We start from the raw sequence: 16,302 nt of genomic DNA on the forward strand, positions 1-16,302 counted from the left end.
AAACTTGGAGGCATAGAGCTATCCAAATGCATCACATTGGAGATTGATTTAGACATCGACGAAGGTATAGTAGCACTGGGTTCCACCAAGCTCAACTGCAATGAGATAAATAAAGCAAGCATCATTAACAGTTTAAAGAAGAAAGCACCATGCAACAGAACTACAACATGTTTTCAGACCATAAGGAAAACACATGCACATGAAAAAAATTTCAGTACAGAAAATTGGCATTAATATATGGTTTGCTGCATATTGAAAAAATATTGTATTACTGTCAAAACCTTTATGATATAATAATAGTAAAGTGAAAGAAGTTTGAAATTTAGGTTTTAGACATTTTGAGAATGAAGTCTCTTCAACAATTAGAACTAGTCCAAGACAATGAAGTGCAGCACCGCCCAGCATGTCATGATCACGGCCTACAGTCGTACGTGACTTCACAGTTCACACGTCGAACAGTATCAGAATTCAAAAACCACTATTTTAAAATGAAGAATGATCGGGACCAATCCTTTGGTTATATATCCTCTACTTTTATTAGTATATTATAAGATTGTATTCAGCATTTTACATATAATATATATGTGCGCGCGCGCCTTTAGACGAAAAAATAAAGAAAAACAGATGACGTTTGGGTTAGCAAATTCTAAAAAATTTTAATCCGAATCCCATAAACCGCGAGAAGATCACTATACTACATGAACAAGCTTACAGTCCTCAACAAAATCGTAGATCAAACGTACTGTCGGATTCGTGGCCGATGATCAGCAAATAAACGCATGGATAATTGCTTCAGATCGAGGGTTTAAAAGCTTTAAAAGAAAATGGGGATTCGGGACCATAAAGGTCATCATGACCCCTTCCCTTTTTTCACAATTCTTGACACTAATGCCTTCGTATTCTTAGCTACCTCACCACATTCTGCACGATAAATTAACGGGTGCGGCTACATCGCCGCCCCATGTTGACCGCTGGACGTTACGTTCAGTGTAAAGTTTTTTTTTTTTTTTAATATATTTAAATATTTTTAAAAAATAAAAAAATATATCAATACACTTAAAATTACTTCTTTAATTATTAAATAAAAATAAAAATAAAAAATTTTGACCAACGATCAAATAAGTGGACAAAATAGAGAGGCAAAGTAACTTTTTTCTAAATTAACCGATCTGCCTGCATCACGGTCGTGTTTCCTATTATCTCAGAATTGGAAAGATCTTAAAATGACTAATACTTTCATTATTATATATATATATAGTTTATTTACATGCTATCCAAATATTTTAAAAAATAATTTATGTAATTAAGGAGTCTTCTGGAAAAAAAAAAAAAAAAAAAAAAAAAGTGAGATCCAATTGAAAAATTCACATTTTTTTAGTGAATTAATCGACTTATAATTTTTAAAGGTTTTGTAGGCCTGAACTTGAACGTCAAACACCAGCTTTGTTCATCTGTGTCATGGGCAGCTTGCTAGCTAGCTTATTATCGTCAACTTCCTCCATTCTCGATCCGTTTACTTGCTCTTGATAATAGCTGCATATATATGCATGTTTCTTATTATCGTTAAATGGGACAAACCAACAGGCATGTACCTTAATTGTTCATCTCATGTAGATCAGCGTTGGAGAGATAAAACGAAGTACTCAAAGCTGGCTTCGATGTAACAGGTCGATCTCAAAACATCATCTTTAACACAAAAATTAATCTTAATTTTGGACATAGCAATTAATGTTATGTTAAACACTTATTTTGATTACATGAATTCTATCACACGTACGTACGTACGGGAAGCTGTAAGATAAAGTTTTTGGAGTTACATGCATGCATCAATCTGGTTTCATCTTCAAAAGTTCGGAACCATAATGATTTCTCCTCTCGAAATCGATCATGTCCATACATTTACAAATATCTCTGTCCCCTCTAAGATCTTTAGAGAGAGAGAGAGAGAGAGAGAGAGCTTCTAATTATTTACTGAGGGAACTGCATTAATCCAAACAATTGATGAAAACACAAGCTGATATATAATACACGATAACATATGCAGAAATAGAGAGGCTCACAACCACAAATTAGCTAACTAGTGATACAAATTACAAATATATGGCTTTGCTGTAGACCAACTGAACCTAAATACACGCATCAGAGCTAAAAACGTTTCATGATCCATCGGTTTTTACTTTTTAGAACAGAAACAAAAAATATGGTCGATCTTGAAACAATATTTAATCTTCAAGCTATATATCATGGTTAAGATACCTGTACAATAAATGGAAGAACTACAGCTTTTTGTACGGAAATTAATTAAGCTCTTTCAAATTAACCAAGTAATTGCTGGGGACGCTTCTGGGTGTGCGTCGATCCGTTTAATTCTCAGCCTTGACTAAGGGACATCGTCGCTCAGTACAGGGCCTTCCGACTCATGATGGCTAACGGGCCTGAGATAAGGAAGCATGAAGAAGAAAACGATGCAAAGAGCTAAGATAGAGACAAGAACAAGCATCAAGATCGCTCCATGTAACTCGAAGTGCTTGTCCTGCAAGAAGGGAAGTCCATGATCTTCCTGTGTTGAATTGCCGGGAGCCATGGCAGGCGAGATAGAGTAGTAGTACCGTTGCCTGGAATCTTCCCATCTTTGTGTCATTGCTTCCTTCTTCATCATGATATCTTTTTCGTTAATTTTGGTGCTCATAATTTCTTGCTTCATATCTAGGCGTTCCAAAGGAAATGTGAAGTTTTGACCAACGCAGAACCGCCAAAATCTACGTTTCGGTATTTCCAGCCCATTTTGTCCTAGGGTGGATATATGTACGTACGTGTGGACCTTCAAGCTCAAACTTCTTTTCTATTTACTTTTTCAATCCGGCCGATAGCTAAAAAATCAATATGAATACAGAATTTTAAATCGAGAAAATTCAAAAATTTATACATGAACTCGTCCCGACACCATTTGAGAAGCTCAAGCTTGTTTTGTTGACTTCGATCTGACCCTTCGTCCCAGGTGTTTTAGATCAACGTGATGGTGTGATTCCTTAATTCGTCATGCGTTGCATGAGGGTCCTATTTACGAAACACAATGATTGTACAGTACAGGGTCCTCAGCTTAACGTTTGGTATTCATGGAGAATATATACAGCTGGAATCTTAGCGCCTAAGATTAAAGTACTAAGCCAGGTTTGATCATAGGGCTAGCTAGCAAGCTGGCATATAATAATATAGTTTCCACGTGGGGTCTATATTGCCGCATAAAATACCCAGCGATGATCATGTGGTACGTACCATATCTATATATAGTATATACACATGAATCTGGGGGCATGCATGGATTATTGTCGTCTTATCCCTGCAGTTAGGTAGCTAGCCAACAAAAAAGAGTTAATGCTAAGACAGATCATGTTTCACACAAGCATGACTTCATTTCGTAGAAATTAAACAAATCAATGGCCATGACTGTAACATATATCTATATTTGGATTCATGCACATGATCAAATAAGCTACTCTAGCTTTTTCCCTTTTTTTGCGATTAAAAAATTTGACCAAACATTTATATATATGAGTGTGAAATCACGTTCGTTTCAAAATGTAGATTTAATTATTTATATTATATTTTTAATATTTTTTTTTAATGAGTAGATCTGATCTAACTTCATATAAAATATTTAATTAAATAGAATAGAGTATTATAGAGTTAGGATTTAAACTTAATACCTCTAATATGATGAAATTATCACTTATTCTAAAAATTTAAGTTAATAAAAAAATATAAATTTAATTATTTATATTATATTTTTAATAATATACGTGTGATATACATGATGATAGAAATGATCAAACTTATTGTAGTTTTAACTCAAGGTTGTGTTAAAATAGTTGATTTATCACAAACATCAATATATTTGTTAAAAGATGAATTTTATACATCAATTATTATTTTTTTCATACTTTATATTTATAATTTTTTTTTTTATAAAATATAAAGGGTGAAATAATAAATAATGACCGTTAACAAGAATATTTCGGGTTAAAAACGAATGCATAATGCCGTGAGGATGCTTACAAATATAATAATTAACCCCAATTGCCGATAGATACGTACCCAATTTAGCTTTTGGATTATGTAGCACTTGAGAGGTAAGAAAACAGTAAAAGAATATGAACTCAGGCTGGGGCGAAGACCTCCTCGATGGGCGCGACCTTTCTTAATTAATTTTCATGGTTATGCTGATTATGTTGATCAAGGTACGTACGTACGTACGTGGCCCTATTTTGTCCACGAGATTCTTGATGATCAGTGTCCAATTAATTCGCTGTTAAATTACTCGGAAGAATGAATGATTGAGCAATTCAAGGCTTGACTTTTCTTTGTATTGATAAGTAAGTTAACTTTGGCCTTCTTTTACAAGTGCTCAGTAATTAATTATGTGCAGGTATATCTGCTGTTGTACTTTACGTAACAGAAACGATAAAATTAAACTTACAGAGACGGTGAAATAAGAACTTGATCATCTCTTTGTCATATGTAATACAGTACTAGTACTTGATCTATTTATGCAATTGCAATATATATAAAATACCACCAATCTATCTGATTATAAATAGATAATATTGGATATAAATTTTAAATAGATATATAAGTCTTATATATGTAAATTTTTTATAAAAAAATGAGTTATATTAATTAAAAATAATTTTTATTACATCTTTTTAAGGTAGAATTTACCTTTCTATAAAGACTTATTCATGATTTATATATTTAGAATTTATACAAATTATTTCTCATTATATATATATATATATATTTCAATATTGGATAAACACAGCTTAAAAGTGATCATCGCAAAGTGATATGTAGATCGGGGAACTTGATGACCAGTGCTCTACATGTGGGTTAGACTGCAAGGCTTTGACTTCAATGCATGCCCATGATCATATATATAGCATCAATCCATCCATCCATTTACGTGATTTGCAGCAGCTTGCTTATTTAAAAGAACAAGGCTCACCGGGCAATGCAGTTGCATGCATTAAATGAGAGAAGCAATTGGCCAGGTGTTTGGTTGAGCAATATATCATATATATATATATATATATATATATATATATAATGTTAGAGAGAAGTTATTGTAGTAATGCATACTTTGTACTCACTATATGACTGCTTTTAATTATCTATTTTTTTATTTTAGATTTAAGAGATATATAATTTAGATGATATCACATCATGTATACAAAATAATTATTTTTAATAATAACTTCTATCTATATTTATTCTTTATATATATATATAGGACATGATTGTTTGGAGACATTTTGGACATGGATGTATCAGCACGGGATGTATAAAGTAATCATGGGATGTGATATATATGGTTTGGGATAACAAGAGATGGGAATGATGGGGCATTTCAGGTGATGCAGAAGAGACCGGTGGTGTGGCAGAAGATCATGATGAACAAGATAAGGTCATGACGTACATGCAGGCGCCTGATGGACATGGCTGGAGGTTCGGTTAACAAAATGGAAAAAGCTATTTTGCCGTCAAGGTGTACAGCTCAAATATATTGGATAATTTTTTTTATTTAATAATTAATGAAATAATTTTAAGTGTATTTATATATATTTTTTATTTTTTTAAATATTTAAATATATTAAAAAATATAAAAAAAAATATTAATAATTATTAAAAACAGTGCTACTCAAACGACAGAATACGACTTCACAATGAATTGCAAGTACGTATTTTGTTAAATGTGATTTACATATCAACTTAACAATAGAATTTTATATATATATATAAACTATTCTATTTATAAGTCGATTAGTAAAATATAGTATTCATATCACAAGATTTGATTTTTAAAATTTAAAATTTTTCTTCAAGTCAAATGATGTTATATAAGTATTTTATTAGGTATCTAAATGGTTTGTGTGTGTATATATATATATATATATATATATATATATATATATATATATATATATATATCTCATATTTTAAAAGTGTCTATCCTCATATAAACACTAAGATAAATAGTTTTAAATAGTATTTTCTTTAGACACTTTTATTTCATATATATCCCTATGTAACTGACTATAATTATAATTGTACCCTTTTAGGTCTTCAGTTTTACAAAAAAATACATAAATAACTTACTATAATTACAAAAATTACCATTAAAAATCCTTTGCCGTGTAGTATTCTCATTGAGTAATTTTATATACAATCGTGAAGTAAGTGAATGTCGTATAATCGATTTGAAAAAGAGTAAGGTCTACTATTAAAAAATTAATTTTTTTCATGTGGGTCCTACGTTTTATTCACTTTTTTCAAAACGATTATGCGACGGTTACATAATTCACAATTGTAAATATATTTTCTCATCTTCTAAAGGTTTTGAATTCTTTTAGTATATTAATAAAAAATGACCCTGATTTTTTTAGATGAGTTGGCGTACGTGCAGTATGATATAGTCACATAAGCTCATACGTATATATATATTAGGCATGCACAATTGTTTTTGAAAAATGTTAGTCTTCTTGTTGCCTCTGGAATTTTTTTGTATATTTATTTTTATTTGGAAATTAATGAAATTTTTTTTAATGATGTTGTCTATTTTTTAAAAAAAATACTGAAAAATGTTAAAAAAATGCATGTGAAAAAAAATAAAAAAAAAATACATGAAATACACTAGCGGGAGCCCTCAACAAAGCAGCAGTGGCTGTAGAGCTACTCTTTTTTTTTTTTAACTACAGCCAGTGAAAAAGTAAAAAAAATAAAAAAAACACATGAAATACACTAGCGGGAGCCCTCAACAAAGCAGCGGTGGCTGTAGAGCCACTTTTTTTTTTTAAATTGTAGCTACTGAATAGTATGTCTTGTTAAGAATAAAGCTAGCCATGTTATCATGTATATATTTATGGAGAAGAGTCCAAATTAAATTAGAAAAAACTAGCTAGCTAGCATATAATTATGTATATCATGTGGTGACGATCAAATCATGCAGCTAGCTAGCTAACATGCACGTAATTGGTGAGTGAAACCAAATTATTTATTTAATATTGCATTATTACTTGATCTCTATCTTATTTACGTTTTTATCTTTTTTACCCTGTCCTCTAGATTGCCATTTGCGGCGTCGATCGGTTTATTAATCTGACCTATACTACACGGCTCACTAATCTTATTTCTATCCGACTTTTTTATTGAACAAACAAATTTGGATTTATTAATTTTTAGTTACTACATACTGTACGACATTATACACATGATGCTATGCATATATTAGATAATTATATTTGATTGTAACTTCAACATGCATTATTATTATTATTATTATTATGTTGCTTATAAACTTGATAATATTTATGTAAAATTGTGTTTATAAACTTGATAATTTTAAATATACGATTCTCATGAACTTGTCAATTGAATGGTGATTTTATACGTTGGCCCATTTATATAAATAATGATATTTTTAATTAAGTGTTGTTTAGAATCTACTTTTAAAAATCTTTTATTTAATTAAAGAATTGTTAATATGCTTTTGCAAAGAAATTTTATTTTTGTACAGATTTTTTTTCCCTCGAACCGGACGCTACGTACAAGGGCTACGTGCTCCTTACTGGTATATTTCTATGTGCGTAGTCATTAGAGTGTTCATCAAAGCAGTGATTTATTACGTTGGAACTTTATTTGATCAAGAGGTAAGTAATGTATTCTGGATAGAACTAATTTGAACGAGAGAATTAAAAAATGTACAGAAATGATGAGGGAACATTTTATCTATATATAAATAAGTAGTGGTTATCACCATTCCGTTGTCGTCCAGCGGTTAGGATATCTGGCTTTCACCCAGGAGACCCGGGTTCGATTCCCGGCAACGGAATTGTTTTCTTCATGTTTCTATTATCTGTTAAGGCGATATTCTTGGCGTTACGAAAAGCATCTTCGAGTCGTCCTTTCTCGCATTCGTAACTTAATAACACGTTGTCTTTGTTAAGGCCACACTTCGGAAAGTGGCCTTAACAAACACATGTCGCTCAGCACAAATTCCCCATCCAAATTCCCAACCCGACCTCGCCCTTCTCGTTCCACAGTACAGACGGCAAAGCGAGCTAGCTCTCTCTCCGCGCTTCAATAGTTTCTTGGTGAGCTCTCTCTCGCTCTCTCTCTCTCTCTGTCTGATACAAAAGCAACTACTTTTCTGGATCTGCAAAATCATTTTGTAGTGTTTATGCTAGTATCAATATTACATGTTAACGCGTATTTGGTTTCATTAAGATTGTTACGATGCAAACGATTTTCCCTTTTTAGGTGATAATCTTCTAAATTGATTCCTACCGCTTTCCCTTTCATACAAATTTCCCAGTTTTTTTTTTTTTTTTTTTTCTTGGGGGGAAGTTGATAGAGGGATCTTTTACTTTTGCTTGTGACCAATTATTTATTAAATTATCAAATGGGTTTATATAGTGATTGTTACAGGAATTCCTTGAAATGGATAAACTTTGCATATATGTGCAACTTTTGGAGAAGATTTTAAAAGGAGGAGATCTCTTTTTTTTTTTTTTTTTTTTTTTTTTTTTTTTTTTTTTTTTTTTAAATAATTATCAAAAGAAGGAGATCTAATATAAAAACTTGTGTATCAATATCAATCATGAAAAACTATTGAAGGATGTTTGCATCTTAATCATGAGATTCTGGATTGCTCGAACGATTCATCATTTCCTTATAAGACAGTTGCATCTCTGCTGCTTACATTCATGTCAAAATGAATTTTTTGGTTAGCCGGCGTCACACTGGACTTGCAATTCTGCTCTTCATGTCAGGGTTTAACGAGGATAATATGGGTTCTCATGCTCAGGTATCCCTTTTCATTTATAGAAACACAATTTTTGTTTTGTGGCTTAATTGTTGAGCAATGGAAGATAAGATGAAAACCTCCAAAATATTAGTTTCAGATCAGATTGATTCTTCTTGCACATAATAAGATTAAAGACCTTGAGTTTTCTGAGTTAAGACCTATCTTAGGCTGAAAGCAGGGCTAAACAAAACGGAAGATATTGCAATACCCCTGTATGCCAAGCACGTTGGAAGAAAGGGTGTGTTTGTGGCCCTGGGGTGTTCAGAGCATCACTATCTCCTTTGAAAGATAATTTTTCTTTTTTGTTCATGTAGGTCATCAGGTTTTTGTTGCGTTTTGAGTCTTTTTGCTTATTTTCCCTTCTTTTGTTGCGATCTTTTGGTTTTTCTAAAAGGAATTAAATATATCAGATGAGTCATTCTATAAACTGACATTATCTTTTCTTGGTTTGACTGCACAACAAATGTATGACCCTAAATATTGCAGATTGGTTTGATTCAATAATTGAAAGTAAAGATAGTTCCGACTCTTGCTTGATTTCTTATTATAATAAAGTTTAGAAACTATGACCAAAAGTAAAGATAGTTCAGGCTCTTGCTTGATTTCTATATTACAATAAAATTTAGAAACTTGTTTGCTTCTGTAGAAATCTTTCTGTGTTATGTTTGTCACATTTCCTTGCTCTTTCTTGCTTTTTGCTTGCAGCTTTCATCTCAGTTTTTTGGGGATCTCCTGGATTCCATTATTGTTGATGTGGCATCTGAGTGTCATCGAATAGCAAGGTTGGGCCTTGATCGTAATTTGGAAGAAGAGGAAGAAGAACTGAGACTGTCAGCACAAGCCCGGGTAAGGGTAGCTGATCCTAGTAATAGTGGTGAAGCTAATAGCAAGTATGTGGTTGACATATTTGGACAAACACATCCTCCTGTAGCAAATGAAATATTTGATTGCATGAATTGTGGTCGATCTATCATGGCTGGAAGATTTGCTCCTCATCTAGAGAAGTGCATGGGGAAGGTGATCCTTTGTCCCCTTGATTTGGTTGTCACAGTTGTCTCAGCTAACTGTAAACACTATTACGTAAAAACCCATGCAAGGCCTTCTTCATGAGTTCCTGTTTTCCTTAATGGTTTCACTTCTGTACTCTACTGCAGGGTAGAAAGGCTCGACTCAAGGTAACAAGAAGTAGCACGGCTGTGCAGAACCGGTATTCACAAGGCAGCCCGGTTTCCACATACTCTCCTTATTCAAATTCCACCAGCACAAGCCGGTTATCAAATGGAACATCCGGTGGTGCAGGTGAGGAGTACTCAAATGGCACATTTCAAGAGCCATGAAACGGATGAACTTGTCAGGCTAACTTCAGGAGGATAAAGGCAAATGACATGATTTTTTCTGGGCATGTCTTCTTGAAGTATAGTGAGTTCATGTTCAATATTATATGCTTGGTCCTCAACCCTCAATGGTGAATGGCTTGTGTACCAATATTCTTGATCAAGTCCCACTGATTGATTTTTGTTTGAATGCCAGCAAGAGCAAGAAAGGCAAATGAAAAATCTTATTTTGATAAGAAAATGGTATGTATTGAGATATTTTCTTTGCATCTTTTAAGTCCATTTTCCCTATCTCCGCCCATCTCAACCCCAGTATAAATGAAATCCCACTGTATGGTTTTTGCCCTGCAAGAAGTTTTCATGAACCCCCTGAATCTATCTTATTTAAGTTGGCAGCTATAGCTTTTGGAAGAAAGAAGCATAGAGTTGAAATTTGAAAATGCAAAGCACATTAAAAACAGTCCCAAGTGGGTTAGTGGACTCTGAAGCTTTGGTGAAGGAGCATAAAATTGCAGTAATCCCCAAGGATACTGCTATGGTGCACACCAACTATTCACACTAGTGCAAATGATTTTCTTTTTCTTTTTCTTTTAAGCATTTTTTAAACATCCTTAACTATTAAGAAAAAATTAAAAAAATATAAATTCACAAAATAATCACTTCTTAACCATTAAGAAAAAAATTAAAAATTAAAAATTAAAATATGAGTGAGCACATTTGAGAGTCATATTAGCATTTTTCAACCCCTAATATGACATATTTCACCAACATGATGACCTGTTGATTTTCATTTTTATATGCATGAATAGAATAATAAATATTTAGTAGGAAAAGAAAGGCAAATATTACTGACATTAGAAACTCGTGTATCATGTCTAGTTTTTAGCTCCCTCACAGACGATAAAGCCGTGTTGTTCCAATATAAATGAGTACTCAATTACACGAACTACAACAGACTTAATCGAATAGAAAAGCACCTTAATCTTTCATTTTAAACCATGCTTACACACCCAAAGTTGTACAAATATAAATGGGTTCCGGCTTCTATGAAGATGGTCTTCCAGCATTGAATATAAAAACCCATAAAACTTCAGTCAAACATCCATTTAGTCGAACACTTCCCAGTCCTGAGTTATTTTGGTTGAGGATTGCAGTGGGGTTGGGGCATGCAGGCTTCCCAATCCCGACTCAAACGTCTCCCATTTGGTATTCACTGACGCCACATCCTTACTGTTGCTAAAGGGATTGGAGTTTTGTGCCTTGAGCTTGTCGAGCATGTCTACAAAGCTCTGGACTCGACGAACCTGTGCAACAAAGAATCAATGTCAAGTTCGCCATCTTGTCAGACATGTTGTTTGCTATATGTATCATCTTTTCTCTTCTTTTTTCTCTCTAATAAACTTGATTACCACCCCCACAAGAAGCTCAGTAGATCAGACAGAAATGGCTGTCTGTTCCTGCTCCCAAATCAGAAAACCTCGATCGTTTTACATATATTTTATTACTGGACAGATACTTTATAGGCAATCTCTTGCTCATCTTCTGTTTTAAGCACAGAAACATAACAAGGTCTAATAAATATCATCCACCTAAATCGTGTTTGGCTTGAGCAGAGAAGCCATAAGACTCTTATTCGAAACAATCCGAATCGAAGTAGGTTTTCATAATAATCTAACTTCCATAGCACTACCCAACTACAATGATCCCTTCAATCAGGACACAAGTTCAAAACCAGCATTCTGAATTTCTGACTCACTAAACAACACAAAATATTTCATGTCACAGTGTTAATAGGAATAATGGCATACCTCAATCCGTCTCTGCACTTTTGCTTCTCCATCAGCCTCAATAGAATCCAATTTAAGCAACTGCATCATGAGCAACTCCGTCAAGACAACAAATTCCTTATCCATGATCTTGCCGCCACTGCGAACGGTTGCCTCCAAAGCAATAATCTAAGAAAAACATTAACAAACACTAAAATAAGTCTTTATGATGATGATGATATAGGAGCATTCAGATAATGGACGCCAACCTTCTCTGAAAGCCTCTCAACCTCTGCTCTCACTTTGGCAACTGCCTCACAGGCCTTTAGTACAAATTGGTTTCTCTGCATCTCCTCGAGCTTCTTCTCTTTGCTAGCCGGGTCCTCCAACAGTATAACTTTGGACGTATCTTTTACACCTGCCATTTCCAAGCATTCCTCATCCTCCTTTTCTTTCCCTCGAAACAGCAATCTTTGCTCCTTAGGCTCCAGACCAGTCTCATGGGAAAGAACCATTTTCAAATCCCCTTTTCAGTGAACATAAACAGAGATTAAGCATCAGATACAGGATTGAATTATGATAATCCCAACAAACCAATTAATGAAGCAAAATTCTAAAGTCCTAATGAATATCAAATAATAGGTTTAAGAGAGAAGGGAAAATAAATGACAAATAAAGCAGACAGAAACAAGATTACTAAATCTCAAGAGGCCAACTTCGAGAAGCAATTGCCTATTGAATTATAGAGGTCAATGTTGAACTCATGGTCTTCATGGAGAAAGATCAAGTTCGAATTCCTTCTAAACTTGCTGAAATGCAGGACAAAAAATTGTAAGACTTGCTTTTATGGCAATGACCCAAAGACCAAAAGGTGAAAGTGAAATGCACCAAACTAGGAAAGGGGCACAAATACTCACTAAATTGACACAAATAGAGTAAAACAAAAGGAACCCAGAAAGTCTGTATGTTGATGATTACCGAAAGTGGATTGGGCGGGGACAGTGATATCATGATGATAAGAACCATGGGAGACTTTGATCTTGACCATATGCCCAGAAGATGCATCCCCAACATCTCTCTTTTGAACAAGCATGCCACCCGGCCTGAGCTCCCAACCAATCTCTCTATTAAAGCCATCATTCACTCTACGCTTTGAAGTTGAGCTTTTCATAGTCACCAAAATTGGTTGAAATTCATGGAATATAGAATGGGGTAAAAGGGCGTTGGTAGACACGGGTCAGAGAGCAAGCGGTTTGAGTAAGCAAAAGTAAAAGAAACTTTAAGATAGGGACCTCGTAATAAGAGCTAGCGGTTGGTCGGTTACAGCTTATAAAAGTTGGTGCGAGGAGTTGAGGGAATTTCATAGTTCTTCTTGGTATTTATTTATTTATTATTAATTGTAAAATTTTTACTTTGAATTTTGATGCTTTTACAAGTTATGAGTTCAATTTTTAAGAGAAAGGTTTTAGCCACAAAAAGATTATATAAAAGTAAACTCATAAATTGACGTGACTTAATGTGATATATTAAATTATAAAATTATTTTTATTGTGTAAAGTAGATCTAACGTATAACATAAAGTCATATTAATTTAAGTTTATTTTTTTGAAATCTTTTTGTGGTATAGCTCTTCTTAATTTTTAAATTGTACAAAGTTTATTCATGAACTTCAAAAGGCTTGCAATTAGGTGCATCCATCAATGTTCTGCTAGAATATTATGGATGATTTTCATCTAACATATTTGTAAATGTAAAAATAGTTGGCTAGGATTAAATGACTAGGACAATCGAGATTTATTTAAGTTGGGAGATTGTTAAGATTGGATGAATGTAAACATTTTATCTTTATCTAAGAACATTTAATTTGAATTAAACGGTTATTAGATAATATCTTAGATAAGTCATGAGAGTGTGTATCCGAAGTTCAAGGAGTCTGAAATTATTCAGTTGAATGAAAACTATATCTGATGAGAAGACTTAGCTCCAGGTGTCAACAGAATCGTTAGCAGAATCGTTTCCCAGCAGAGTCCTTTTGTCGGCAGAGTCCTACTGCAGATCAAATTCCTACCAGACTCATTCCGTCAGCAGAGTCCTATTGCAGATCAAACTTCTATCATATTTGTTCCATCAGCAGAATCCTACTACAATTGAAATTGATTTTCAGATTGTTTATTTAAGGGATCCTATTGGTTAGGATCTGTAGAGATTCATATTTGTATATATTCTAGAGCACTTTCCAGTGTATATCTTGGTGAAAAAATTTCGTGGATAATTTTCATATTGTTTCTCTCAGAGAGTGGTACTTGAGTGTGAGAAAATGATAATTTTCTCGTGTTTTATCTCTCTTTTTGAGTGCATGCATACTCTGTGTCAGAGTTAAAGTGATCGAGTTCAGCCACTGGAGTTCTAGGAGGGAAGTCATTATTTGAAGATCGTCAGAGGTTCTGGCTGCTACTGCGATAGAAGACAAATGAGTAATTTGTCTAGTCAAGTAAGAGTGTCAATTGATAAAAGTTTTGTAATTAAACTTTACTTGTAATTGATTTTTAAATAATAAAATTGACTTTTCTGGATTTGGTTGCCCCGTAGAGTTTTACATTTAAAGAGTTTTTTAAAAGATTTTCCTTCAATACCAATCTTAATGTTACGCACTTCGTTTATTTTATATTATTGCTTAATTAATAAATTAATTGCATGCTTGACGACTAACCAATTTGTTGAATGAATGGGTAGATATTTTCGTTGCGTTACAGGGGTACTTGGGTAATTTAAATTGGCATCAAAGCGTGGTTCACTCATCCAAGTGTGATCCGTGTCCCTATAGATCATGTCGTTGTCATTATATGTCCCGTTACACTTTGATGAGGAAAATTATGCTTATTGAAAATTTCGTATGAGGGTTTTCCAAAAGTCTTCATATGAACGTGTGTGTGGCATTAAGCGATAGGACTACTTGTATATTCTTGCATTCCTTGCATATCATTAGCTTAGGACATGCATTTTTGTTTAGTTTTGTTTTATGTTTCCTTTTTTCAGTGTAAAATACATTATTTTTCTTGTTTTTGAGTCTATTTTTTGAAGGAAAGTACATACTTAGTGTGTCAAGGTTCAAGCACTTGAGCTCTCACATAGTAAATTTTTAAACTTATGCATCTCTTTATTTTGTGTAGTCAACTTTAAGCTTACTAACCCTATGGGTCATCTTGACAAAGCTCATATTCAATCACTGTGTGGAACTTATAATTATGCTTATTATAATTATGTTCCGTTTTTACTATTGACATGCTCACCGTAGAGGGAGTCCATGTCTTAAATTGATTAATACTAGTTGAACATAGTACTAAACGCAAGAGATCTCTCCTTACCAAACATAAATGGTTGATCCATATAAAAAAAAAATGGTGTTTAATCATTGCAGAAAAAGACAAATACCCTATACAAATCTGTCTCTTAAGTCCTTATAGAAAAAATTATTACTCTAGTCATTGTGGAAAAATATGAGAAATAAAAATGGACATATCAAAGGTTTGTGCAAATTAGTGTTTGGAAAAGATAGTCTTTCAAGTATCTAGGCCCTAGCATAAAATTTGATTTGTAAGGTAAAGACAATCTCTTGGGAGTATCTATTGAAAGAAAGAAATTAAAAAAAAAAAAAAAAAGTGGTGGAAAATATATATATATATATATATATATATATAGATGATTCCTTGGAATAAGTATTCTCACTCACACACTCACATGAACTTTGATATTAATGATCTTATGAGGAGTGAATAACTATTGTGATTGTTACAAATATGAGAATGTATTTTATTTTTCTATGTGAGTGGCACTATGCTTAAACTGATATGCATTTAAGTATGCACATTGCTTATTTTTTTAAAGAAAAAAAAGGGAAAATATAAAATATATTTTACATTCTTTTTATGGTTTTATTTTTTATTTTTGGTCTTACTCAATTTTGAGTAGTTCAGTGTATGTGCATAAGTCTGATTGTTTATTTGGGAGTGGGTTTATGTTTTAATAGCTTAAGTCCCAGTAGGGACTTTGCTTTAAAAAGGAGGGTCTCGTGGATAGCACGTTCCGTGTCTTAAGTGACTTAAGTCACTCACCCAGGCTGATAAGCCCAAATTCATTCATTCCCAATATCCATTCTCCACGCCTCTCTCAGTTTCTTTCATGCCATATCCCATTTTGAGCGTGCATTTATCCACCAAGTGAGTACGAAATCAAAGAAGACTCTTAATCTGCACTACTCCTATTCAAGGTATGTGTTCCATACGACTCTCCACTGTTTTTCCAGTTCTAGGGCACGGGATTCTCGATTGGGAATGTACATTGG

The 16,302-nt window shown here is 33.3% G+C and overlaps 2 protein-coding genes and 1 non-coding gene across 4 annotated transcripts; 2 read left to right on the forward strand and 1 right to left on the reverse strand.

Moving 5' to 3' along the window:
• Positions 1–7,813: 7,813 nt before the first annotated feature.
• On the forward strand, positions 7,814–7,885 carry TRNAE-UUC. Its single transcript has one exon. It is a non-coding gene; the product is annotated as a tRNA-Glu (tRNA).
• A 115-nt stretch (positions 7,886–8,000) lies between these two features.
• Positions 8,001–10,429, forward strand: LOC121240494 (SAGA-associated factor 11-like). 2 transcript variants are annotated; one of them, XM_041137952.1, is made up of 4 exons: positions 8,001–8,147; positions 8,785–8,860; positions 9,566–9,877; positions 10,015–10,429. In XM_041137952.1, exons 2-4 carry the CDS (start codon positions 8,819–8,821, stop codon positions 10,195–10,197), a joined length of 537 nt encoding a protein of 178 aa, XP_040993886.1. In that variant the 5' UTR covers positions 8,001–8,147; positions 8,785–8,818; the 3' UTR covers positions 10,198–10,429. The 2 variants fall into 2 exon arrangements, with proteins under 2 accessions (XP_040993886.1, XP_040993887.1); XM_041137953.1 differs by having other exon boundaries at positions 8,022–8,147; positions 8,826–8,860.
• Positions 10,430–11,157: 728 nt separating this feature from the next.
• Positions 11,158–13,255, reverse strand: LOC121240495 (BAG family molecular chaperone regulator 4-like). Its single transcript, XM_041137955.1, has 4 exons — positions 12,939–13,255; positions 12,230–12,486; positions 12,003–12,149; positions 11,158–11,498 (listed from the first exon to the last, which is right to left on the reverse strand). Exons 1-4 carry the CDS (start codon positions 13,129–13,131, stop codon positions 11,301–11,303), a joined length of 795 nt encoding a protein of 264 aa, XP_040993889.1. The 5' UTR covers positions 13,132–13,255; the 3' UTR covers positions 11,158–11,300.
• Positions 13,256–16,302: the final 3,047 nt, after the last annotated feature.

The sequence above is a fragment of the Juglans microcarpa x Juglans regia genome, chromosome 7S (assembly GCF_004785595.1).
Source record: "Juglans microcarpa x Juglans regia isolate MS1-56 chromosome 7S, Jm3101_v1.0, whole genome shotgun sequence".
Lineage (NCBI taxonomy): Eukaryota > Viridiplantae > Streptophyta > Magnoliopsida > Fagales > Juglandaceae > Juglans > Juglans microcarpa x Juglans regia.

Bases quoted from the DNA above. Each gene is read 5' to 3' on its own strand.
- LOC121240494 (XM_041137952.1), top strand. From the start codon at position 8,819: ATGTCAGGGTTTAACGAGGATAATATGGGTTCTCATGCTCAG. The intron at 8,861-9,565 runs GTATCCCTTTTC...TTTTGCTTGCAG, and splicing joins ATATGGGTTCTCATGCTCAG to CTTTCATCTCAGTTTTTTGG. The intron at 9,878-10,014 runs GTGATCCTTTGT...ACTCTACTGCAG, and splicing joins TAGAGAAGTGCATGGGGAAG to GGTAGAAAGGCTCGACTCAA.
- LOC121240495 (XM_041137955.1), bottom strand. From the start codon at position 13,131: ATGAAAAGCTCAACTTCAAAGCGTAGAGTGAATGATGGCTTTAATAGA. The intron at 12,487-12,938 runs GTAATCATCAAC...TTCACTGAAAAG, and splicing joins CCCCGCCCAATCCACTTTCG to GGGATTTGAAAATGGTTCTT. The intron at 12,150-12,229 runs GTTGGCGTCCAT...TGTTTTTCTTAG, and splicing joins TTGAGAGGCTTTCAGAGAAG to ATTATTGCTTTGGAGGCAAC.